We start from the raw sequence: 27,443 nt of genomic DNA, 5'->3' as shown, positions 1-27,443 counted from the left end.
CTTAGTCTGCACCAGTTATAACAAAATGTGTTTTGCTAATATTGAAAAATACCTGCAATATTTCTAGTGATCATGCTGGCAATATCCAGTTGACATGAAATTATTATTTCATGACTTTGTGCTAACTATTATGTGAGGCTGTGGATCTGCATAATAATGATGTGAAATAGTAGCTTAAAATGGTATATTTTTGTATATGATTTAGCTGATGTAGGGAGCAGTCATTTGTATGTTTTCCAAAAATTTCTGAACTTGAAATATGAGGGTTCTTATTGCTGTATTTACACAGATAATGACTGTGAAAGCTATCAAATACAATGTTGCTGGTTCAAATCCAACTGCCAGAGAATTTTTTCTTTAATAACTTGGGCTAGGCTGGTGAAATGTGAGAAATGAAAGTCAACTTGATGATGTAAAGTCAACATCAGTTATGAATATGTGGCATACATAATCTCTGAAGTATATCTAATTATTTCCAGTGACCTCTGAACCTTCTAATACATGTATGTCATTTGGCATGCTAGGAGTTCATTTGGGGTTCCAATGGAACTGATGTGGAATGCACACATTAACAAAAATTCACACCAAACAGCTTGCAGTTAGCCACATGCCAATAATTTCAAAGAACTAATTCAAAAGCTCAGCTCAGTCTGATATATCTCCTTTTATAGTAAAGAATTGCTGTGGATATATATATATATATATATATATATATATATATATATATATATATATATATATATATATATATATATATATATATATATATATATATACATATATATATATATATATATATATATATATATATATATATATATATATATATATATATATATATATATATATATATATATATATATATGCATAATGGAAAAAACTCAGATTGATTCTCAAGATGTTTTGAAGGAAATTATGGAAGTCTCTAAAACTGACATTAATCCACTAAATTACTGGAATACAAAATGTGTATAAGAAAAAAAAATCACTGTTTCATTTGAATGCATCATAGATTCATCAAATAGGATCAATGATGTTATATGCATTTTCAGACACATATCAAACCACACTGAAAAATTGGTTAACTTAGAAGGATCTTAGAAATAGAGTGAAATAAACAAGACCAAGCATATTAGTAGAATTCTTTTTATATAATATTGTGCAAGAAAAAATGGATCCCCTGAAGCTGAGTAAATCACCTGCTACAGCTAATGCAAGCAAGAATTGTTATTCAAATCAATCTTCTGATGATTTTAGTGAATGTTACAGCTCTAATGATGAAGTTATACAAGCACAAATCAATTAAAAAAATGTTTTGGAGCATTAATTTAGGAATGGAATCTGAACTCACCAATCTTTATTATATCTATGAAATGTGGTAAAACGATGCAGAAGAGGTAATGAAACAAAAACTATTGAGGAAATTGAACAGTGCTCTAAGACATTTGATGTTATTTTTGTACAAAGTCTGATTAGACTCAAGTTGATGTGATACTCAGTGATGGGTCATTTGAGTTTCTTTTGTCTATGTTTCACATGAATTTCCATCTACAATGGCTAACTTTTATAATGATTCAAAACCAACGAGCCTTATTATTTGAAAACGCCTGATATAAAAGTTTGAACTACAATAAAGTTGCATAATGGACAATGCAGGATCATAATGGACTATTGGCTGATCTCTCCATCTAAACCCTTTTGTGGATTCATTTACATACCAATGTGTTGGTTGATACTCCATATCATTCCATTTGAAATTGTAAACACACTGACAGACCACCAGTAGTATGTTGCCCAGATGCATACAGATACTAAAAATGTTTTCCAGGTTGTTTCAACAGTGCTGAATGTGAAATCATTTTCTGAATAAATGTCTTTTGTTGAATCACATTAGCTGGTTTTAATCCAATTTTGCGAATGTAATCTCATTATTCTGTGCTGCTATGATGATGGATGATGTGCTGTGCATTTGTTAGACCATTCTGTACTTGGTGGGCATGTCCCCTGCATGAGAGACCTCATAAATTCCTTTGCATATTGATATCTAAATACCCGACCTGCAAGTGTGCAATTACATCATTCTACCATAGTTTGATCATGATGTACATTAACTTATCCAACATGAACACGCACATGGTTTTTCACTAACACTGTAGCAACAGATCCAAGAAATTCCTTATGGTATGGAGATTTTTGCAGAAAAATCCAAACTGATTACAAACAACACCAATGGCATAAGTGCAGAAATTAAGGTTAGTGGACAGATCTGGCTTTAAATGGTACAAAAACAGACAATCTAATAAAGTTGTACTTCCCAGACACAGCGATGTCTGCCATTATTTCTACATGACAGGCTCACTTACAGTTCCAAACTGATTTTTATGAAGAAAATAATATACATGCTGTGGTTAAAATATCCATGTTACTGATTCTATTCTTAAAACTTGAATTGCTAGGTTTCTAAACACAAATTTGTATGTTTCTTCATCAAAGGATAACTTGCAGAAACCAGGCAGTATTAGTTGCTAACTTACTCAGGAAAGGATTAATTTTCAATCAGCTATCAAAACACATGCCTGTGAATGTGCAAGAGTTTGTTGGCATAATTGATATCAACATCAACTATTTTATGGCTTGAAGCCTGCATTTCATCTTGAGCTATAGCATAACACTGGAACTAACCTGGCCAAGGTGAGGGAACATCTCATAAAGGATGTGCATTTCAATGTTCCTTTAAAAAAATCACAAGGTCAAATTATTTTTGCTTTCCTTACAAAAAGAAGGCAAAGTTTACATTTTTTAAGCAGTTTAGTGGCCACTTTGCCTGGTAGCATGACCCCTGTAACCTTATCCCCCTCGCTGTGATAGAGAAGAAATGAGCTTCATCTTAAAATTCCACTTGTCAGAATATTCCATTGTTTGTCAGTTTTTTCAATCATTGTATCCCTTCCTCCCCCTACCCCTGACAAATAACCAGAGAACAAAATTAAACCTCAATTGCCCATTTACACCAAGTACTTACTTAGACCACCTAAAGTGAAGTTCTATATGGAGCATTGGAGCAGAATTATAAGTGGCAGGGTTTGTACACACCTTGGATATCCTTGAATGTCCTCGGATTTTGAAATCCCTTTTCTTGTCTTTGGATATGTTTGAATTTTGACCAAATGTTGACTGTGTCCTTGAATAAACTTGAACTTTGTGAAAACGAATTTCAACAAATTTGGGAGCTATTTGTGTATTTTTTTAGCCTTGTTGCTCATATTTTGAAGAAAAAAATCAGCATCTAAAGGTTTTTGTGGACAGCTGGTAAGCATGTCATCTGCTATCGCATTATCTCTTAGCATCTATTACTGTTCAGGCTGTTGACAAAATAAATCCATCACTGGAAGTGTTGATGTGCCTGTGCTGGCCTGTGTAATGGTGATGTGCCAACAGTAACAATCCAAGAATGTTATTTTTTAGCACTTTTATTTCCAGAGAAAAATAATTTGAATTTAATAATTTTAATAAATCAGTTCCAGCTCAAATGAAATACTGGACACAGCAATAATACAACTGATTCTGCTCAGATCTTACAGCATGAATAAATAATGTTTACAATTACAAGATTATATAGTCCTCTACTTGACCTTGAGTAACAATTAGCATGTTCTAAAAAAATGCTGCTACCTAATGTCATTCTGGAAAGTTCCAAATTTTATAAGATAAAATCTTAGTCATAATTAGAATGTCAGCTGTTACTAAACTTATAATATAAAGTGTGGTAAACAACAGGTAGATCTAGCATTTCATAGGGAATTACCAATGTTCTAGACTCAGATTGAGATAAACATGTTTACAAAACCAAAATCAATGATTCAGGTCAGGTGAAAAATTAATGTGATTATGGACAAGGTCAAGTCCAAAAAATAATTATCCATAGCATATAATAAAATAAAATAAAAAATAAAAAACTAACAAACAATGCAAATCAAATATGCATAACACAATATCTAGGTTTAAGAGCAAAACTGAAGCTTTATAAATGTGTAGTTAATAGCAATCATGTGATGCAATGTTTTGGTAATTTACCTCAGTTGCCCATAGTTTCTAAAAAGGGTTTTTTCCAATGGTGGTATACAAAAACTAGCTCAAAATCACTGATGTTTAAAGTAGGTATCGAAAGACTCTTCCATGTGGATGGTACACAGGCATTCAAGCATGCTTGTATGTGAATTGTTGGTAATGTGCCCCCTACGGAATTATTACTAACCCTGGAGATGGATGGACAATTAAAAGGTTAAATAGTTCCAAGCCCCCAGTCAGCAATGCAAGTGGTCTAGGTGTATAAAATATATAATTAATAAGGTGAAGGGTATAACAGTTTAATAAAGTATTTCATGGTATCCAACAATTACAGTTCAGTTTTTCAATGCAATTGCTTCCAATCAATACATGACCTATTCAAATTGTCAGTTATTTCATCATGTGAAGTTAAAGGTGAGAGTGTTTCCTTCCCATGTCCCTTCTATGTCGCTCATCTCTAACTTCCATATTCCTTTTTCAGTACATCTGGTACCCTTGTTTCTGTCTGTGGCCCTGTGCCTTCACACTACTGCCTAGTCTCCCAGCCCTCCGCATCTTCTCCCGTCTCTAATCTTCAGATGGCATCCTATCCCACCTGGAAAGCTTCTTGTGGATTAGAAGGGACATACAATTTGGTCTCACACGAGAATTAACACACTCTCACAGACTTTTCATCAGCATAATGGCAATTAAATCATTAGATCAACTCATACACTCACATCCAAATATTCCACACACGCATGTTCTATAACAAAGGCTATAACAATGACAATCATATCACGACTTCTGATAAATGCATGCATATCCCTAATTCTCTATATAGTAAACTATCAACATCAACAATATTCCTATGCATTTCCTACCTTACAAATTATAAAAGACACATACAAATATAAAAATGTCTAATTATACGTGCACAAGGCCAATAATACCTAACTTTGCATAATCCACACGAGATATTCAAATACAAACAAGTACAAGGTATAACACTACTCCCTATTAAATTCAGTTATGCATCACGATGCAAAATCGTAGCAGATTACATCATCCACTTCGATTTTATTCTAACAATTACATACATTAATCTTGAATACTACTAATTCACTTTACACCACATTACAGCATGTTGAAAATTCAGCTATACATGGAATATTAAATTTCTACTAAATTAAATGCACATAATGTACAAGTCTTATGACACCTAGTTAGGAAAGCGAGACAGATTTGGATGAAGATATTATACCTCAGAAGCCTTTGTTCCAAATCTCATCCAAGTTCCTAGAGCTCGTTTCCCACTCTTTTTATGAGTGCGTAGTTTGCTCTCAGAGTGCAGTCTAGTGTCCCCTAACTTCTCTATGACCTATTTTTTCTACATCCAAATGTGCACTGATTCTTTCACAAAGAATGTAACAGAATAATGTCTGGCAGCGTGAGAAACCCACCATAAATTGACTATCTTAGTTCTGATTGGATACAGATGGTCTCTTTGAAAACTGTCTGGGGTAGTAGCACTGATAGATTATAATGTCAGGTTTCCAGTCTCTAAGCCTAAGCTGAGCAGTGACATCAATGGCTGATGGCAAAACAAACAGAGTTTCTCATGCGGCGGCAAGTTTCTCTTTGAACTAACCACGAATTTGACCGTAATGCAATGGCTAAGGTATGGACAGATAGATTCTTCATTTCAGAAGTGGTCTAAAGTCATTAATATTTATATTAAAGTCGTAATATTAGATAACACGTATTGACATTACCCAAAGTACTCTGAATTACGAATTCTATCAGAAGACATTTTTAAAAATTAGGCAGAAATTGTTTGCAAATTTTCTCACACAACATGACCTGTTTGTTGGCTTTTTTTATTCATCACATGCTATGGGTTAAGTAAAATTGTATTTTATAGCTGACCTTGTTCAAAATTAAGTTCATTGTCTACTGGATCAGAATCATTGATTTTTTTTCTGTAAAGAACTGATAGTCCGATTGTAAGGCAAGTCTCACTATAAGGTAGTATACTCTATGGCTCCCATGGACTACAGTATAATGAAGGAGTACTGTACTTAATGGGTGACCTGTAGAAGATTTGACCTGGTACGCACAACATTTTTAGAGCACAAGATCACTGAACATGATTGCAATATAATATGAATTTTACATTTGTTATAGCTATATGGTGGGAGGGGGAGGGGTCAGCTATTCGTCTGATAACCAGTTTTAAGTTTTTTTCTTCACCAATCAAACAGCATGGTTATAAAACTTTGAATTCATGATTTATTTTATTGTGTCAGTAATTAGTTTTCTATGTCATTGTCCATATTATGACTTGCATGTTTATAATGATGAAAATAATTTCTACAGTTGTTTTTGTGCTAGAATTATTCTTTACTGAGAGTCAATTTAATACATTATTTCTTGAGTAAAGTACATGTATTGTAAAAAAAAAAAAAGGTCTACCACTTGGAGTTTCTTAGTTATGACACATCACTTATTATGAACATCTGTCAACAAATAAAAGTTGCAACTTCTCACAAATATTTTAAAGGTGCATAGTCATAGAGCATACGAAGTCCCCCTTACACAGGTAAAGATTATTTCTGTTTTAGAGGTGACAGGACACGGAAATGTATGGCCACTTTTTTTCTGGTATCTGGACAGGCACACATCTGGGTTTAGGCTGCAAAAATATTTGATTTTATGAAACACAATGAACATGAAATAATGTCACTCTTGGGTTGAAGTTAATGTGTAAATTAATGATAAAATCTTTTTTTTGTTACAGTCTTCTTATATATTTAATTACCTAATGAATTTGATTTTCAATGCTTGATTATATTTTTAGATTCATAAAGATCCTGTCATGTTATTCAGATAAGGTAGAAGTAATGCAAGTCTTGAAATATGAAGGCTAAACTCCATTTTATATCCAAAGCTTTTCTCAGAAAATTATTTTAAGAACCTGCAATGTGTTCCAAGTCATTGTTCAGATTTCATCACAAAATTTGCCCCCAAGGCTTAGACTGTATTTGAAGTTCTGTTAACGAATACTGTGTTTTCATTTATTTTTGTGAGTTTTATTTCATGGTTTTGTATTTTAAAAAGATGCATGTTCATGGGTACTTAAATTCATGGATTTACCTGTCCAAGTTTACACATTGATTGGTATTTAATTTCGATTTCATGGATTAACTTATATTGATACCTAAGGTAAAGAATATTTAAAGGAGATGCCAATAATGAAGATTGCTTGTTTGAATGGCTAAAATAATAATGATGCCAGTTTTAGCACAAATCAAATACCTATCAAAGTTAATCCTTTACAACATGTTTTCATCTGGCTGATCAATATCAAATGGAACTGACACAGCCAACATCACTGTCAGGTGGTAATTAAAACAAATGATCTTTTACTTAAACCACTGTCTGTAAAGTTACACCATTAGTACTGTCAGTTCCAACAATTATGGTGTTAAGAGGTGAAATTCTGTTACTGGTAGATCTGATATGAGAAAATATCTGAGATATCAGACTTAATTATTTGTGACTTTTTATAAAGTTGTACCTGTGTCATTCTGCAGTTTGGGAATTCTTTACATTTCAACAGTGTGCTTTGACTGACAGGGTGTTTTTTTAGTGGTTCTGTCTGAAAATCATTGATGTGTTAGATTTAGTACTGGGCAGAGTGTAGTTAGTGTGTATATACATAGTTATTCAATTGGTACTCGTGTTTCAAGCAAAAGTTTTTAGCATTTTCTAGTCTTGTTCCTCAGGATTAAAAAGAGTGGATAAAATGAGCTATGCTGTCAGGAAGATTAAATTTTGAACAAGAGAGATTCCCTCCCTTAATTAGAAGTATAAATACTTGAATTTATATATAATTTATGTAGATTATTTAGTCAGTTAGTATACAACTGTTTTTTTAATATTATCAACTGTTGTAAGATTGATTGAGGTAAAGGATTTATAACAATACATTTATATGTATTACTTGATGGGATTATTAATTAGGATAAAGAAGTGAATGGATAAATTTTCATAATAATACTTTGTAGGTATGCCAACTTACTTGGATTTTACAATGGAATGTTTATAATCCAGCCATGTCATATTCCATCATATAGAGGAACATACAGTGTTACTCAAGTCAGTAACTGACATCCCATCATAGGGGGCATTATAGTGTTACCCATGTCAGTAATTGCCAACCGATCACAGAAGGCATTATAGTGTTACCCATGTCAGTAATTCCCATCCCATCATAGGGGACATTATAGTGTTACCCATGTCAGTAATTCCCATCCCATCATAGGGGGCATTATAGTGTTACCCATGTCAGTAATTTCTATCCCATCATAGGGGGCATTATAGTGTTACCCATGTCAGTAATTCCCATCCCATTATAGGGGGCATTATAGTGTTACCCATGTCAGTAATTCCCATCCCATTATAGGGGGCATTATAGTGTTACCCATGTCAGCAATTCCCATCGCATCATAGGGGGTATAGTTAAATTCTGTATGAGGCTTTATATTAAGAACCATGTCAAGGTTAATTTTACTGTTTTCAAGCATAATTTTATCTAGTTATGGATCTTTCTGGCTTAGACCTTTCAACCCATTAATTGCAACATAATGGCACTGGGGCATCCATGGCATAGGACACATTTCAAGTTCATTTTTTGCTGGAGGGGTGTAAGCAGAGACTATGATTGATAATGTGTTTCATTTTATAATGATACTAAATAAAAGAGTTATTCACTTGTAGTATTGTATACCAAAAAGTTACTTTTATTATATCTTTCATTGTGAAAACTAATGGTAGCTTTACTATAGCTTTTTCTATATCTTTGACATAAGGCACTGAGTAAGGAACAAAGTCAGGCCATCTTGCCTATGCCAATGTATTTTCCTTATGGAAGGGTAAGATGCCATGCATGATAGTATACAGCATGTACTTATTTATGGGTTATTTCCCTTTGTATCTGCTGATGGACAAATATGGTTGTCATTACCGTCAAGCCAGGTCCAACTGCAAACATAGTGCATAGTGAACTGGCAGAATAGGGTTTATGTTGTCTTTTCTACTAATTACTCCTGACAAAGTGCATAGACCTATAATTGCCAGGGCAGGGTCATTTTACCCCACTTACAAATTAGTATTTATGATACCTTCAAATTATAGGTAACCCATTTTAAAATTTAATTCTTCAAAATACAAAATAAATCAAGATTTCAATGTGGCACCTTTTGAACATCAACAAAACATGTACCAAAAATTACACTTTATGACTATATTTTAGCAGCAAAACTCTTTATCTCTCAAGACATTCATTCAAGTAGACCCAAGAAATGGCAGAAAATTGAGGGAGCTAACTTATTCCAAAAAGTGCTAACCTTTATATACTAAGGCTTGCCGTGATAGGTTGCCTGAAGCTTTCTATTCCAACAAATACTTTTTCAGACTTTGAATGAATTGCATTTGAAATTCTGTTTTAAAATATATCGTGAATTAATCTTTTCAAATAGCAAGCGAGAAAGTTTAATTACAGGGAATTTCACAATTTTATTGGATATCTATTCCTAAATTCTTCCTTTTCTTTTTGTTTAGTTCTTCAGCTTGATTTTAATTTTGGAATTTTATCAGTCTATTGCATGTTATGTTGTGATTATGCTCTCATGCAAAATCTGTTAGTGCCTGCAAATAATTGCTGGGTCTCAGTGATCCATGGCTAGAAAAGATGGAGAAGGTTTTGATTTGCTTTGCTTGGTTATGATGAGGTTTCAAGTACTTTTAACATCTGCATACCATATTTAACATAATTTTCCCATGATAAGTCCATTCTTGATGATAAAGCCTATTACCTTTTACAAAACATTGGCAGTTCATTAAAGAAACCAATCTCCAGTGATAAGCTTACCTCTGCTTGTTAGAACTATTACAAAACTGGCCCCCTGGTTTTATCATGGGAAAAATACAGTAGTTGTGTTTTGTGGAATTGATGTGCTCATGAACTTTGTTGCCCTTGATTTTTCACCACACAATCACGTACCACCAATGAAGTCTCTTTTCCCAGCAGAGTGTCTTACTGGCAAAACTCAGTTTTTACCAGCTTTGATTTTCTTTCATTTTCCTTCTTGCACAAAAGTGAGGAAGCATAAAAATGAAGGAAAAAATGAATATCATAATATATTTTGGCTATGCATGAGATTTGAATCATAATGCTGTTTATGTTAATTTAATCAGAATTTGCATGCAGATTGAAAGTCTAAAGAAATATGACTGCAATCAGGTTATAATAAATGTGTAAAGCTAATTCTTTCGCTACAATTATTTTTGGTATCATATATACTTGCTTCAAAGTTTGGTCCAACTGCAGATGACAAAAACCCTGATATTCCATTGCAAAATGTACCGAAATTATGCAGTGGCAGATCTGGGGCCATCTATTTGGATCTAACTTTCAATTGAATATATAGGGTACATTTTATTTTTTTAAGACGTTTCTCAGACATAGAGAAAGTTATATTTTATTAAGTTTGGTCGTAAGGTTTAAATGTACCTTAGACCATGTTTTCATATTGATAATGATACTTTTAAATTGATGATTACCACAGATACTTGACATAGTTATTCCCATGCTTCAGCAGGGTTGATTGCAACACCTCTTCCTGTCTGTTTGTCCATCCACCTGTCTGTTTACACTACATGTACCTCCTAAACTGCTGTCACTTCACCAAACTGTGCACATATGTTGCCCATGTTATAGCTGTCTTTGAGATTGGCATAGTTTTGGGGCCTCCTTTTTGGATGCACACACACACACACACACACACACATTGATTTATCCGGACTACTGTGACAACTGCTTATAATTGAAAGGTGCCAAAAAGAATGAAAACAAAGAAACCACTACATGCTAAATAGGATTTTGGTGGATTTCAGAGGTGTGTTATATTTTTTCAGTTGACTTGTTGATAAGTATAAATCACATTCAAGTATTTTTAAAAGTTGTACAACTAATGAACAGAACAGAGCAAGACTTATTGAAAAATCATAAATTCATGTAAGTACAATCATATTTATATTATATATGAGGGCATCATGGTGTAAGATAAACAAGAAGGAAAAGTAGCAAATCCTAGGAGACAGACAATGAGAGAGGGAATGGATTATTTTGATATTACAAGTCAAGCAAATATCTAAAGAAAAATGATCAGTGATTTAATGAAAACATTCTGTATATGTTTCAGGTAATATTTAAGAGCTGGAATGTGAAATAAGCATAGGTTGTTATCCAGTCCTCTATTCAGAATGCGAAATCAGCATAGTTGTTATCGAGTCCGCAATTCAGTTGGAATGTGAAAAAATTCAGCATAGGTTGTTATCCAGTCCTCTATTCAGAATGTGAAATCAGCATAGATTGTTATCCAGTCCTCTATTCAGTTGGAATGTGAAATCAGCATAGGTTATTATCCAGTCTGCTATTCAGTTGGAATGTGAAATCAGCATAGATTGTTATCCAGTCCTCTATTCAGAATGTGAAATCAGCATACCCATAGGTTGTTATCCAGTCCTCTATTCAGATTGTGAAATCAGCATAGGTTGTTATCCAGTCCACTATTCAGTTGGAATGTGAAATCAGCATGGGTTGTTATCCAGTCCTATATTCAGTTTCTAATTAGTATTTTATTATTTTCATTAAATGTTGATATTTCAAAGTATTTTGGTCATGTATAATACTGTTTCTTAATCCAATTCAGTCTAGTCTACATGAGGAATTCACAATCTAACAGGTAATGGAATTCGTCTCCCAAAACAATAAACATTTGATACATTTTCTTTCTTCATGTTGAATGTTATTCCACAGAAAAGTTTCATAAGGCAGTTTATGGTTTGACTTATTAAATTGGAAGATAGGTAAGTACACTTTATTAGGGAATTTTTGAAAATATTCTTCCAATTGAATACCCATTTTAAAAATTGCAAGACTTGAGCCTTTGCAGGACTTACCTACAAGAGATAACCAACCTTGCTTGTGTTAATCACATAGGACATTTAGCCATACATCATCTTCCCTTTTGAAAAGTCATCTTTATATGCATTATCAGTGTTGAAAGATACCTTTATCCATAAATACCATTGTTGATGATTGCATAGCACCTAGAAGTGATTGTCGGTGCTGAAGAGCTTCTGTCTCAAGGGAGACTAATCAGTTTAAAAAAAGGCCTATATGAACAATATTTAACTGACAGAATGAGTGGTTACTTGTTGAAAGCTATTATATTTGTATTGTTTTTTTTAAATTTCTTAATTTTTAAAATTGGATTGATTCTCAAATTTGAAGTTGTAAATAAAACTTGGGACTTCACCATTTAATGTACATAAAGAATATCTCAAGTATAAATTTAGCAAGTTTGCACATTTTTTATTTATATTCGTAGCAACATAGATGTATAAAAGATAATGTGTACATGTATTTATCCTTAAATTGTAAATATTTGTGTCTTGTGTGCATTTTGAATTTTTATAAAAGCATGGAAATTTAAGGTGCAGACATTTTTGCTTTAGAGAACTTTTTTTCTTAACTTCAGGCCAAGTCCTTTATGGCTTCCCAGAGTCAGTCCCCACGGAAATCTCTATCTTTCGTTGATTTTGAGACAATGAAGCAGGCTGCCAAGCATTCATCTGCAGCTTCAAATTTTGCACAGGCAACCAAAGTATACCAAGGGTAAGTATTACCATAGTAGTCCAGCAGTGATAAACATGTGTTTAACAGCTGTGACTTTGGCTTGATGCAAGATTCCATAACATTTATATGGTTATCAATGCAAGGTTGGTGGTTTCCATGGGTTGATTATAAAAAAAATTATGATCATGTATGAACATTACCACGGATACCCACTGAATTAACAGTTTAATTACTATGTACTATTTCCTAGATGCAAGATGTGCTTTATGTATAAATAGGACATATTTTTCAGTCTTTTCAAAAGAAAAATTTGTTATCTGCATTGTGTATTGGAACATGCCATCTCACAATGTTTTGACCCTATCATATAAACAGATTCAATGTGTATTTAACCTTCTGTGATTATTTTGTGCATATTTTATCTTGTCATTAGTAGATGTCTGATGAAATTACTTAGTGTCATGTACAGTTTAGCCAGGACATCATCAGTTTATCATTGTATTACATTGTTTTCCCATGCTGCCATTTGCACTCTTTGGTCAGTGAGCACTGTGCAGTTTGATTGGCTATTTATGTCATATGACATTTTCGTATAAACAACACCGTGTAAATGTAATGATGAATTTCAGTAGTAGATGAAGTCCAGCATCAGGTTATATTGTTAATATTGTACACAGGTAAAATGTATCAAGGCATATTAGATCTACATAGTCAAGTTCCTGTTGAAATTACATGGAATTTTATAGTTTATTTTCATACCAAAAAGATGTAATTATGAACAACTTTTTCCCTATTTGGATTTCAACCAAATTTATTGTATAAATAATGTTTGACCAGGGGTCAAGCTAGACTTGAATTTTAGGGAGAAGTGATTTCTCCTTTTGGAAAGAACATGGAGAAATGGGAGCAAAACAAGAAAGTGTGTGCAAAAAGATGTGATTATGAACAACTTCTTCCTTATTTGGATTTCAACCAAATTTATTGTATAAATAATGTTTGACATGGGGTCAAGCTAGACTTGAATTTTAGGGAGAAGTGATTTCTTCTTTTGGAAAGAACATGGAGAAATGGAAGCAAAACAAGTGTGTGTGTGTGTGATCTTGTTTGAATTATGTCCCAGAATGCATATTTGCATTTAGCATTGAGTTTAAGTAATACTTTTATTTTCAAGTAATAACAATTCTGAATTGTATATACCCTATAAATACACTTGGTGTGTGCTTAAAAATTGTCATATTCATGTGCAGTGTATTTTGTTCATGTGACTTTTAACGGAGAACAATAGAAGTTATACTTTGTAATGAATTTTAATTGAGTAACTAGATAACTGTATTTTAATTGCAATTTAGTAAAAATGCTTGATCAACCACTCTTAATCAAGGTTTCTTAAAGTTTATTTTCTGAAAGTTCACTATAAAATAGCACTTGAACAGATTTCTAAACTAGTTTAAAACAACCCCTGCAACATTTATATGACAGCAAATGCACATATTTTCAGATTATATTGCTCATCCTAATTTTTGTTGCCAATAAAACATTTACATCAACTATTCACAGACCACACATTGAAACATTAAGATGAAGAATTAAACCCTTCTTTCCAACCAAACTGACCTAGCCAATGTGTGAATGCATCTATTTTTAGAAAGAGGGGTTTTCATAATGTAACCACTCACTGGCTTCATTGCAATAGTCCATTGACAAAATTGCAGATGTAAGGTTTTATTATTTGTCTACATACCTGCAATAATGTCAGGCATTGGTTAAATAGTATATGCCGCCTTTTTGTATTTTTACAAAAATGAGTGAATTCAAAAGAACAACTGTGACCTTACAAGTTCGTTTCTAAAATTCTACAACAGAGCATTGTCCAATACTTTTCTCACCTGCATAACTGCATTTTAAAGCTAAATCATCAGTAACGTAATATTTAGATTTTTCTTTCTATGAATTGTTTATTTCCTGAATATATTTGTCCTGTGGTTTACAAAAGCAGACAATCTAAAAAAGTGGTACTTCTGGGACACAGCAGTGTCCACCATTATTTTCCCATGACAGGTTCACTTACAGTATCAATTGGTAACACCATCTAATTGATGTATTGATGTCTACATTTTGCTATGAGTAATATTTCAACATTGAAACTAACCTGGCAAAGGTGAGAGAGAATCTCTGACACTACCATCATTCAATGTATCTTTAAAAAGGCACAAGGCTAATTTGTTTTCACTTTCCTAGAGAAGAAGAAGTTTGCATTTTTTAGGCAATTTAGTCACCCACTTCACCTGGTAGCATGGCCACCGTGAGTTTCTGGTTACAAATGTAGCTGAATTATTACAACTTTTGTGTTTATTTAAGGTTGTTGCATGTAATTCATGTACAATACATAACAAGAAATAATTCTGGAATATATATAACTTACAAATTATGCCAGCTATATAGTTTGAGTGTGTCTGTGTTTGTGTTCACCCTAACTTCTAGAGAAGCAGTTTTGTTGTTTGAGAAGCCATCTTAAACACACCTGACAAATCATTTTCCTTTTGCTTTTGTTTCCATTGCATAACTTTCTTTGAATTTTTTACTTCCAATGTCTCTGGATTTGTAGGTAGATTAGTTCTTAGTTTTTTTCCCAGTAGTACCTGTGCTGGAGACAATCCATTTTCTAGCAAAGTAGATCTTTAAGCTGAAACTCCCAGATGTGGACCTTCTCTACTTTGTTTGCATTTTCGAATGATTGATTTTACAATCTATACTCTTTTTTTCAGTTAAACCATTTGATTTTGGGTATCCAAGGCCGTTTGTTATGTGTCTAAAATCCCAGTCTTTGGCAAAGTGTTTAAGCTCAAGTGTACTACTGCATGGACTATTATCGCTCAGTACTTCCTCAGGTATGCCTTGTTTTGAGAAGATACTTTTCATTGATAACTTTGGAAGTGGATTGACTTGAGAGGCTAACAACTTCTGGGTAGTTTGAGTAAGCATCCACTATGACTATGTAGTCTTTTTTATCCACCTCAAATAAATCATCTGAATCTTTCTGGTCTTGCTGCTAAGGGATGTGACATCACTGGTTCAGTTACTTGATTCTTTTGATATCTTTGTCAAGTTTCACAACTTTTCACCATGCTGTTAATATCCTGATTCATGCTGGGCCAAAAATACAACTTCTCTAGCTCTCTTTTTGCATTTCTCCAATCCCATTTGGCTAGCATGGATTTAAGCACTATTTTGTCTTAATTTGTATGGTATGACTACTCTAGTTCCTTTTAAAACAATGCAGTTAATCATGGACAGTTCATCTCTGATATGGTGGAATTTCTCAAGGACCTGGCTTTTTGAATTGGCTATCCATTCTTGACAATATCCATCAGTTTTCATAACTCTAGCGATTTCATGCTTAATCTCTTGTTTTCTATCTGATATTAGTATATAGTAGACATTGCACTATCTACAAATACCTCAACTTTCTTCTCATAATCATTGAATTAATGGCGGACATCATTGTATGTCAGAGCAGTACCATTTTCATGATCCCTTGGAAAACATTGCAAGTAGTGGCTTATGATTAGTTTCAATTTTAACTGTTTGACCTTATATATTCTGACGAAATCTTTTACATGCAAATGCCAAGGAAAGTGCTTCTTTTTCAATTGGGGCATAACAACTTTCTGCATCAGTAACACCTCTAGAAAAGTATAAACGATTGGCAATCCATTTCTCACCATATATTTTTGCAAAGTACAGCACGGAGTCCTTTTTGACTTGTGTCTTCTAAAAATCTGACTTGCTTTGTAGAGTCATAAAAGTGTAGTATTGGTTCACTATCTCGATTATCTTGAGAACATGTTTATGTTGAGCATTTTAGTCCAGTCCCCCCCAAAAATCCCTTGTTATACTACTTTTTCCATGCTTATTTCAGCCCCTGTTAAGTCAATGACCTTGTTATGTTGGGCATAAATTTTGATCCAAAATAGCATGTGGACCTGCTTATTTCAGCTAAATGATTCAAAAGCACTTATGTTTTCATACAAATGCTTAATGCCGGTGACAATTTCCACAAACAAGTTTATTTTATAATACATTCAGTGATTTTACTGTAGCTTTATCATCCACTTGTACATAATTAGAAAATTTTTCTCAAGCAATGCCAATGTAGTCCATGATCTCATCAGCCATTGATTCAAGACATTTTTGATTGAAGCAATGAAATCTGAGTGTTACATTTTCCATTGTTATTGCTGATTGGAACAAATTTATTTTGTTGTGCAAGTTTTATTTTCTGCAGTTTAATCATAATTACATGCATTACTCTATTATTGAATTCGTGTTTGTTTTAAAATGGTACAAGTTTTACTTATGCTTAATTTATTAAAAAAACCTTGGTGACAGGTTTTCATTTCCCTGTGAGTAGCCTCCTTCCCTTGGTAGCCTCATTAAAGAAGTTTATGTTTGTTGTCTCGAAAACTCAGGCAGACCAAAATCTAGGCCAATTTAATTGCAAGTGATCTAAGCATGTAAATGCTGTAACAACTAAACAGCCACATGCTGCTGGACAATGCATGTGGTGGTTGGTTAGTAGTTTGTTTACACATGTTGGTCAACAATGGATTATACAGTACATAAAACGAGTTTACCATTTTTTTTATAAATACAGTATTGTGAATTTATTCAGTGTACGAGAATCACTCAGTTGGAAAAAGTATTTCATTTTAAAAGATCTTAATCATAAATATAAATTATTTAGAGCACAAGTATGGATCTGAATGGCCATTTAAATGGGGAAAAAAACGATTATTTCTTTTAGCCATTAGAATGTATTAGGTGAGGTCAGATGGTTATTAATGTTTTTTTGTTTTGTTTTTCCTTGTTGGTTTTTTTTTTTTTTTGGGTTTTCAAATTCTGATTCTGTCTTGAGCCCATAAAATTTGACTTGGCAACACATTACAATGTATCAGTTTCTGTTCAGTAATATCTGTATTTATATTCGTGGCAGATATAGGTGCATGTATATCATATTTCTTTCCAAGCCCAGCCCTAGGGCAAGGCAAACTAGGCAACTGCCTTGGGCCCCGCATTTTCAGGAAATCAACTCCACAATGCATTTTTTTTGCTTGGGGCCCTGCTCATCGCTTGAGCCCTGCATGCTGCCTTGGGCCTTGCACATCCTAGGACTGGGCCTGTTTCTTTACCATCTGCAAAGACACAAGAAGTCCATTTCACTTACATGGGGGGGTGGTCAGGTTTAGATAAGTTTATTTTTTTTCTTTTCTTCAGGAAGTATTTTGCAACTATTATATGCTCACTGCAAAATGACTGTAGAATTAAAAGAGAAAATAGAATAACTTTATTTCAGAGCACGCATACGTTAGACACATGAGTAATTTATTATCAACACTGGTCCTTTTTATTGTCTGCTATGTACAGCTAGAGTCTGAATTCTGCTAAAACATTATGACATCATGACACTTGTTATTAAAATAAAACTGTACACAAATAAAGCAATTATTAATTTTAAAACTACAACCTATTTGTCAGCAATGTTCCAGTAAATCTAAAAGAAGGACATTTTTAAAATTATGTTACCGGTTTTTATGAACCCTGATATCTTGGGACATGGTTATAACAACAATTTTTTTATCCCCCAACGTAATCGCAATAACTTGGTTTGACTGTAGATTCTTAAGATCTTTGAAAGCTTCTTCATGATTTGGAGTCCAATTCCATTGATTTTTCTTGTCAAATAGAGTTCTCAATATTGCTGTATGACTTGATAGGTCAGGCAAAAATCTTGCCACATAATTGATCATGCCAAGAAATCTCTGCAAGTCTTTTTTGCATGTTGGTCTATCTATACATGTACCTTGTATGGCTTCTACTTTTTTTTATCTGACTTTCTGTCAACTTTTGATACAACATCACCTGAAAATGTGAGTTCTGGGACACTAAGTATGCACTTTTCTTTCTGTTACTAAGCTTTAGTTTTACCTTTCTGGCTTCATCCAAAACTTGTCTTAGGCATAAATCATGCTCCTCAGGATTTGGTCTTTTCCACAAATGATGTCATCCATTGACTTATCAATTCCTTCCATGTTTTCAAATAGTGTATTAATTGTTCTGATATTAGATTTCTTGGGCACTTGATATTCTGAAAGGTAGTCAAAGTAACGATATCGGCCAAAAGGTGTGATAAAGGTACACAGTTTAGAACTTTCCTCATCTAGATGAATCTACCAAAACCCATTTGAAGCATTTAACTTGGTAAACACTTTTGCTCCTGCAAAGTCTGACATAATTGTGTCATGTGTTGGAAGTTTGAAATGTTCTTTTTTTGATAGCTTTATTCAGATTCCATGGATCTGAGCAAATCCTTAATTTTCTTTTGATTTCTGAACAATTACACGAGTTAACTCATTCAATAGGTTTTTCACATTCTTGATTACATTGTAAGCTTCCATTTTCTCAAGTTCTGCTTTCCAAGTGTCAATAATTGCAAATGGGACTTTTAAACATGCTTCAACAATTGGTTCTACATTCTCTCTTAGCTTGATATTAATCTTGTTTGGTAAACATCGAAGACCATGAAACAGATCTGCATATTCCTCAAAAATATATATCTTAGGTTATTTTCTCATGTTTCCTATATCCAAGAACAGGTCTGACATTACTGTCTCTTATGATGAACTGGGTTGCATACAGGTTGTTTTTGTTTTTTAGTTATAGCAGACATTGACTTTTTACTGGGATGTCTCCTCCATAATCTGCTTTAAGTTTATTATTGCTTTGCTGTAATCGTGGTCTGCACTTTAATAAAAGTTAGTCCAGTAATCTAAGTATATTGACATCAGCTCCTGTTTCTAATTTCATAGTTAAAACTGTGTTATTGACATTGATTAGAACAATCCATGGACTGTTTGGGTTGGTGTGACCCACTGTATCAATGAACAATTCTCTCTCAGCATCAGTTGAATAAACAGTTCATGTATTGTTGTGTATTTGGTATCCTGAGTTTTGAAATTTTGTTGCTTTACTGTAGAAGACTTTTGGAAAATGGTTTTTTCCTCCACATTTTCTACATATTTGGCCTCTTGTTGGACACTTGAACAGTGTCGTCCCCTATGATCCAATCGACACTTCGTACAATAATGAATCTCTCTTTTCTATTGCTTTTTTTCAATAAAGCTCTTTTGAGGTTTAGTGCTCAAATCATTTGGTCAACAAGGACATCATAAACATTGAGAAATAAAGTATCTGAAATGATCAATGGGGCAAAGAGAATTACTATCAGTCATCTTTAGAAAATAATTGCAGTAAGAATTCATTGTAAAACTAAGTTCATTCCAGAAGGTCATCCAGAATTCAACAACTCAAGAAGGCCAGATTATTGATGAGGCTGTTAAAATAGAACAAATACATTTAATTAATTTTTTTCAGTACAGCTTCCAGAATTAGGAAACCCATAGTAAACGCCAGTTATTATAAGCTAAGCAATTTCTGTCAGAAAACAATTCCATCTGACACAAAATAAATTCAGGCTTATTATGGGTGTCAATCGCTACAAAATGCAAAATTGTGAAAATTTGCGCTGCAATGAAATCAACTAGATAATATTTGACCGTGTTCATTGAGGGCTGCTGGAAATATAATATCTGATAGCATAGCATACAGATGTAATCTAAGCATATCCACCCCGGTGTTTCCCCAGACATGGAAACTGGCAAAAGTTACCCCCCATTCATAAGTCTGACAGCAAAGAAGCTAGATGTCAAATGCAACATACCCATATCTATCTTACCAACTCTTTTGAAACTACTTGAAAAACATTCATGATCATCTTTTAATGTACTTATGAAAGTTAAATTTAATTAACCAGTACCCATCTGGAATCGGAGAAAACTACTCCTGTGAGACAGGCTTGGCCTCCATGATTGATAGATGGATCACTGCTTTAGATCAAGGAAAATTAGTTGGATCCATCCTAGTTGACCCTAGAAAAGCTTTTCACCTTGTTGATCATGATATTCTTATCAGTAAATTATCAATGTGACACTTCCACAGATGCTTGGTTTAGATCATATCTAACAATGAGAAAATACTTCATCAAAATAAATGGCAGTTTTTCAAACAAGAACCAATTACATATGAATCATCACAGGGATCACTCATGTGGCCACACCTCTTTTTCATTTTCCTGAATGATCTGCTGCTGCAAATAGGCAACATCCATTGACTTATATTCAGATGCCAAGACACTTGTCAGTTTTCCAACACTTAAAATCAGACCTAGATGTCTCACTTCATATAGCCTTAGAATTGATTCTGGGTGTAAGAGAAAAGACATGAAAGTAAACATAGCCAAGACTAGAGTATTAATGATTACTACCCAACAAGAGAGACCAAAATTGGAAAATGGAAATTTGAATCCTTGATAAAATCCTTTATTTTGCCCCCCAAAAATTATTCATCTTTTACCTGTTCTACCAAGTCCTCCACCCCATATAGAAAATGATGTTGTTGTTGTTGTTGGGCTTAACGCCATTTTTCAGCACTCGATAGGCTATACATGGCGGCCAGTATTAATGGTGGAGGAAGAATCCGGGAAAACCCTGGAAAGAACCACCAACCCTCGAGAAGCTACTGGCAAGCTTTCTCACATACCCACATTGGCCGAATCCGAGACTCGAACCTACGCAGACAGAGGTGAGATGGCAGTGATCCGTAGCGGAGAGCGCTTTAGACCACTCGGCCACTCGGGGCCCCTATATAGAAAATGAACTGAATACATTATTTTTCAGGTTTATTAGAGGTAGCAAAATCAAGAGGGTAAGAAGAGATACTCTCATACTCTCATAGCTCCATTTAGGGAAGGAGGGTTAAAGATGATTCATTTGCACTAATTTATGTGTTATATAAAACTTTCCTGGATTAGGCGCCCTATACTGAATGAAGATGGTTTATGGCAAAAACTGGTTTCTAAACAAATATTTGGATAATTTGGAGGTATCCTGTTATTAAAATTAGGATAAATTAAATTTAAAGAAATCTCTAAAACAATTAAAAATATCTTTTGTTGTGACGTTACTTAATGCTTTATCTCTGTTCAGGAATACGTGTCTGAAGATATTCTTAATTTAGTAACTGTAGAAAATTTGAAATCATACACAAGGTGGAGTATAAATGGTGTTGTACTTATTAAACACCTTTTTCATGAACAAGGTTCTCTATTAAGTTTTGATGAAATAAAACAACCAACACAAACTAATAATTGTATACAATACTTTGCTCTTATATCAAAGATATCATTGAAGTTGAAAAAGAAAATTAAGTTGTCTTGAAGGTGGAAATACCTTCCATATAATACTTGACAAAATTTAGCTCCTTAAGGTTAGAGCAAAGAATAAATTTATTTTTAAAGATATAATGAAAACCAAGATACAAAAGCTAAAGGGTAAATATGAAACTTGGTCCAGGCAGCTAGGGTGTGCAGTTGGTGTAAATTCAAGTTATAATGATAAATGCACCTAAGAAGGAAAAGAACAAATTGAGCACTTATTTATGACTGTTCAGTTACTGAACATTTTTGGAAATTATTTGTTGAATGGATCCAAACTTACAACCCAAATTTTTAAAATTACACAAAAATATGTCTTTATAGGAAATACAAACTTTGATCTTGTCAACTTTCTAATGTTATATACAGATCACATAATGCATCAAAAATACCAAATCAAGCCAGAAATATTATGTTTTATCATACAAAAGCTGGAAAAATATGTCACCAAAGTGAATAACAGAACTGACAAGTTTTAAAGTGGATCCATTGGTAAACCTTTGGTTTCATTTCTTAGTTTTTCTTTGCTTTTGCATCAAAGAAGCAAACAGGAAATGTAAAACACCTTGGGGTTTATATATAAGTGGTTCTTTTTGTATGATGTTTGAGAGAGAGAGTGTGTGTGTGTGTGTGTGTGTGTGTAAATGAGCATAAGTAAAGCTCAGGATGGAAAATAATCTTAAGGTAATGCCCCATACATGTAAAATCCTGACAGCTTATTATCAATAAAAAAAGAAGAAATTTGAATCTTAAGTTGAATAAAATTTGTCAACAAATGGTTACCCATTACAAAATCATTGGGATGATGGTTAACAACAATTTGAAATGGAATGAACATAGTCAAGTCATGTCATAAAGTCAGTTCATGTCATAAAGTCAGTTCATGTCATAAAGTCAGTTCATGTCATAAAGTCAATTCATGTCTGGTTATTTAGCAAGATAAGGCTTTATCTATCAACTTCAAATTGGTTCATATATTACAAAATCTATATACAACCATACCTAGACTACTATAATGTTATCTGGGGTAAGAATATTTGCAGATTATTCCACTTGCAGATGCATCCTTGATATTGCAGACAACATCCCAAATGCAATGGATGACAATGCATGTGTTGTTAATAAGTGAACAAATATTTTTGAGAAAGGCTAGACTTATGCGCAAAGTTTCAAACAGTATGGTCCTGTTATATTTCGATGAATTAGCTCATACTAGAAAATAATGTAACACTCCCTGAGTTTAAGGTCAATTTCAGCTACTTATCCAAAATCAAATAAGGAACTCTTTAAGGAAATTTGTCAATATTTAGGGTCACTAATTTGGACCAGAATCCGAAAGGAAATTCGAGAAAGTAAAGATAAATGTATTCAATTATAATTTAATTCAGAGCATGAAAAGTGGAACCTATTTGATTTTTTAAAATTATTATTGTATGTGTGTGTGGAGCTCTGTACATGTACTCTGTGTAAATATGCAATGGGCCACAAGGAGGATTAGCTCCCTGCAGCTAATTGTCTCCCTCTTTAAATGAAGTAATCTGTTATTATTATTATTATTATTATTATTAGTATTATTATTTTTATTTGTCATACTTTGATATGATGTGATGTGATGTGATTTTTATTTTTAACGTAGCTTTAACAATTTTTCAGTCATATCGCTACGATGTCTGCAATGTGGCAGTTTATAGTGATGTCTAGCACTGGGGCATCATGCCGCAGACATGTAGCATGATCTCCCACCCAGTCACATTATCCTGACACCAGGCCGACCAGTCCTAACACTAACCTCTTAATGCTGAATGCCAAGCGAGGCAGCTGTTAGTACCATTTTTTAAGTCTCTGGTATGACTCAGCCGGGGATCGAACCCACGACCTCCTGCATCCGAGGCGGACGCTCTAACCACTAGGCCACCGAAGCAGTGGTCATACTTTGAAGTATGGCTCCTGTTTCAACTTATAATCTACAAGAACTTCCATTTATGTAGATTAATAATTTCTGTAAGAGCTATTCAATAGTTTTGATATGTAAAATTACATTTGCCTGGTCTTAGTGTTCCACGTATAACATTAACAGTGCATCTCATTCCGTGCAGAATGTCAAACACAGCATAAGAATGAGGTATTTTGCAGGCAGAGTAGCTTTATCAGATGACTAGAATGGCTATTGAGCTGCTATCGATTCATAATTTGCAAAACAGTTTGAAGCATAAAACTTCCATGGCCTATCCTGGTTATAATGTCTTAGAATTCTTTGACAAAACTCCACTAAGGTGTGTCATTCCATCACTGTAGTACATCTCTGTGAATTTAGTAGTTATTATTTATTTTCAACACCAAATTAACATTTTCATGCCATGATTCTTCATTGTATTTTTTAGATACTGTGTGAATTCATTATTTTCATTGGTATCAGTATTCATTGTCTTGCTAACAATGACATTTTCATGGATAGAGACATTTTTGGATGAGGGATGAGGTCATCTTATTTATGCAGAATGATCACTGTTCTCTGTGAGCTTTAATTTATGCAGAATGATCACTGTTCTCTGGGAGTTTTAATTTATGCAGAATGATCACTGTTCTCTGTGAGCTTTAATTTATGCAGAATGATCACTGTTCCCTGAGAGTTTTAATTTATGCAGAATGATCACTGTTCTCTGTGAGCTTTAATTTATGCAGAATGATCACTGTTCTCTGGGAGTTTTAATTTGTGATTATTTGAAGCCTGGTGAGTGAAATCCATGAAAACTGATAACCAAGAAAAATGGTGAAATGACAGATATATTGACCTTGAGCATCATGTTAAAACCTTCATGCAAATACTGTATATACTCATTTCTAAGTCCAGTACAACTACAAAAAACATAGACCCTGATCTGCCATCACATGATGTGCTGGCATATCAGAGACTATGTTATTTTGTTTTTCTGATTACTTGACCAGACTACGTAGACCCATATCTCCATGCACATTATGCAGTGGCAGATCTGTTTTTTTTTGCAGTTTGCAGTTGGACTTATAAGTGAATACACATGGTAGTAAGATTGTATGTTTCATGCTTGAATTTCAGCATATCAGACACTTCCAAGAAGAAGAAAGAACACACAGATGTAGGAAATTACCAGCTCCGAATCTAAACAACTCCAGAAATTATTTTAGCAAGGTTAAGAAACAGAGGCAGTTTACAAAGTGAAGTACTGGTATATTTTATTATTTATAGTTCTTTGTGTTAGCACAATTCAATGATATACGTATGAACAGCATATTTCATATCATATATTGGCTTGTAGACACCTCAAGGTATGTCATATAAGTCAGCAGATGTGCAGGCTGACCAATTGTGAAAATTGATTGACATGTTGTGGAGCTCCCGTTTCTTCCGTGGGTGGAGATGGTATTAAAATGGATCTCTGGGAAAATGAAAACAGTATTTATTGCACTCTTTACAAGATCTATGAATGTGTGGATTGTCATTCAGTATGCACCGTTGTTGTAAGTGATAGTGTTCTGCTCTGTATAATTGTATAACAAGCGAAGGTTATACCACTGTGTCAGGTTTAAGCAGATGTTTTTTCTACTTCATTTCTTATATTTTGTTGTCAGTTTATATTACAAAATGTTTTCAGAAAGATGGTTGGTCTTTGGAGATTCTTGAGTTTTTGGCATGATGTGCATTTTTTTTTGTAATCATAAATGCAATTGTTCCATATCTAAATATTCATAGCAATGTTTAGGTAATGTAGAGGTATTTTTGTATTTTCATGACAATAATAATGGCTACTTGTGCAAATATGATAATGGATATAAATGTATATAATATTGCCATTCATAAATAAATTTGAAATGAGAATCTTTGGGGCTTTTTTATTGTTTAAAATAATAGAGCTTTAGTCACTGATTGGAAACAATTGACATTCAGATTTCAGTTAAAAAATATTTAGAAAAATTCTTTTCTGATCTTTTAAATTATTTATTCTTGTAATATTGTATCTAGGTTTTAATATAATGGCATTTTTATGCATGGTAACATTGTAATTTTTGTACACTATAATTTTTGTACACTAAAATTTTGTTCACACCACCAGTATAGGACAATCACAATGTCATACTTTTTGAGACCTTATGTACAGTTTTTTTATTCATATTTTGAAAATGATTGTCCTTAAAAAATCATTCAAAAATTGTAATTCATATATTCCCAAGGATTATTTCCACACCCAAATATAAATACTAAACTAGTATTAATAAATTAGACAATGCAGTATATTTCTTTTGATGAAATTAGCACATTTTAGGACATATTTTTGAATTTCATTAAAATTTTATGTGAATTGATATGCACTTTAAATGTTTATATAGATTTTACAATGAAAATATACATATACATATTTTGTGTGTCTAGTGTGAACATGTACATATATAAATATTAGGTTATAAAAAATGTCACTTTTGTGAAATTTTGTTTTCATTATGCATATTTATAAAATAAAGTCTTAGCTTTGATCAGAATTTATTATTTATTGTGAGTTAATTTTATATCCTACCACAAAAGTGGTAATGCCTATATTGTTACTTGTACCCTGTTCCATTTGTCTGTGAGTCCATCACACCTTGTGTAAGTTCTAGCATCCTTGGAGTGAAATTTAAATGTTCAATGAACACAATTGTTGATTTATCGTTTTTTTTTTAATTAGGAAAGGCCCATGTTATATGCCAACCAAAATCACTTAACTTTTTAACCATTTAGTGTAACACTAGAAAAATATATATTAGGTTATATTTAGAGCTGGGTAATTGGACCCTAAATTGCTATCAGTAAGATTCATAATATCCATCTTGGTTTATTTCTTTGCAAGTACAGATCATGATTATATATGCATTGATGAGCCACGGTACACCACTCAATCAACATTCCTCTGCTTGATTCTTTTATGTGACACCACAGAAGAGGTCAACAATATTTTTCCATTTTGGCTCATATGATGATTTTTCATTCCCATGTGGTATTACTGAATGACACGAACTGAATGGAATCAAGTGCTCTCATTGGTTGAGAGAATACATGATTATATTGGTTTAACTTATTAATCATTTTATTTTGTCATGTCAATCTTCCTTGGTAATGAGACTAAGGAAACCATACTTTTAAATTTAATGTACAAGATTAATTATCATGGCAGTTCAATATCTTTTTAAACATCAGTTGCCTAGCTTTTGTAGGAATAATTGTTATTGATCAAATAACTAATTATCAGATTAACTGCACCAGCCCGAATTACATTATTTGTTGCAAACTTGGTTCTGGAGAATCATCTCATTCAAATGCAATATACTTAAGGCAGTCCACCCATTATGTGG

At 33.2% G+C, this 27,443-nt stretch overlaps 1 protein-coding gene across 1 annotated transcript in view; it reads left to right on the top strand.

Moving 5' to 3' along the window:
- Positions 1-26,594, top strand: part of LOC149804707 (tubulinyl-Tyr carboxypeptidase 2-like) — an 80,338-nt gene extending 53,744 nt beyond the window's left edge. Inside the window, exons 9-11 of the mRNA XM_089943256.1 lie at positions 8,922-8,984; positions 12,657-12,793; positions 25,156-26,594. Coding sequence (XP_089799382.1) covers positions 8,922-8,984; positions 12,657-12,793; positions 25,156-25,222 — 267 coding nt within the window. The 3' untranslated portion in view covers positions 25,223-26,594. The remainder of the gene's footprint in view (positions 1-8,921; positions 8,985-12,656; positions 12,794-25,155) is intronic.
- The last annotated feature ends 849 nt before the right edge of the window (positions 26,595-27,443 follow it).

Source organism: Sinohyriopsis cumingii, chromosome 2 (assembly GCF_028554795.1).
Source record: "Sinohyriopsis cumingii isolate HCF-2022 chromosome 2, ASM2855479v2, whole genome shotgun sequence".
NCBI lineage: Eukaryota > Metazoa > Mollusca > Bivalvia > Unionida > Unionidae > Sinohyriopsis > Sinohyriopsis cumingii.
The sequence above is the reverse complement of the archived record's forward strand: the minus strand, read 5'-3'. Positions and strand labels throughout refer to the sequence as shown.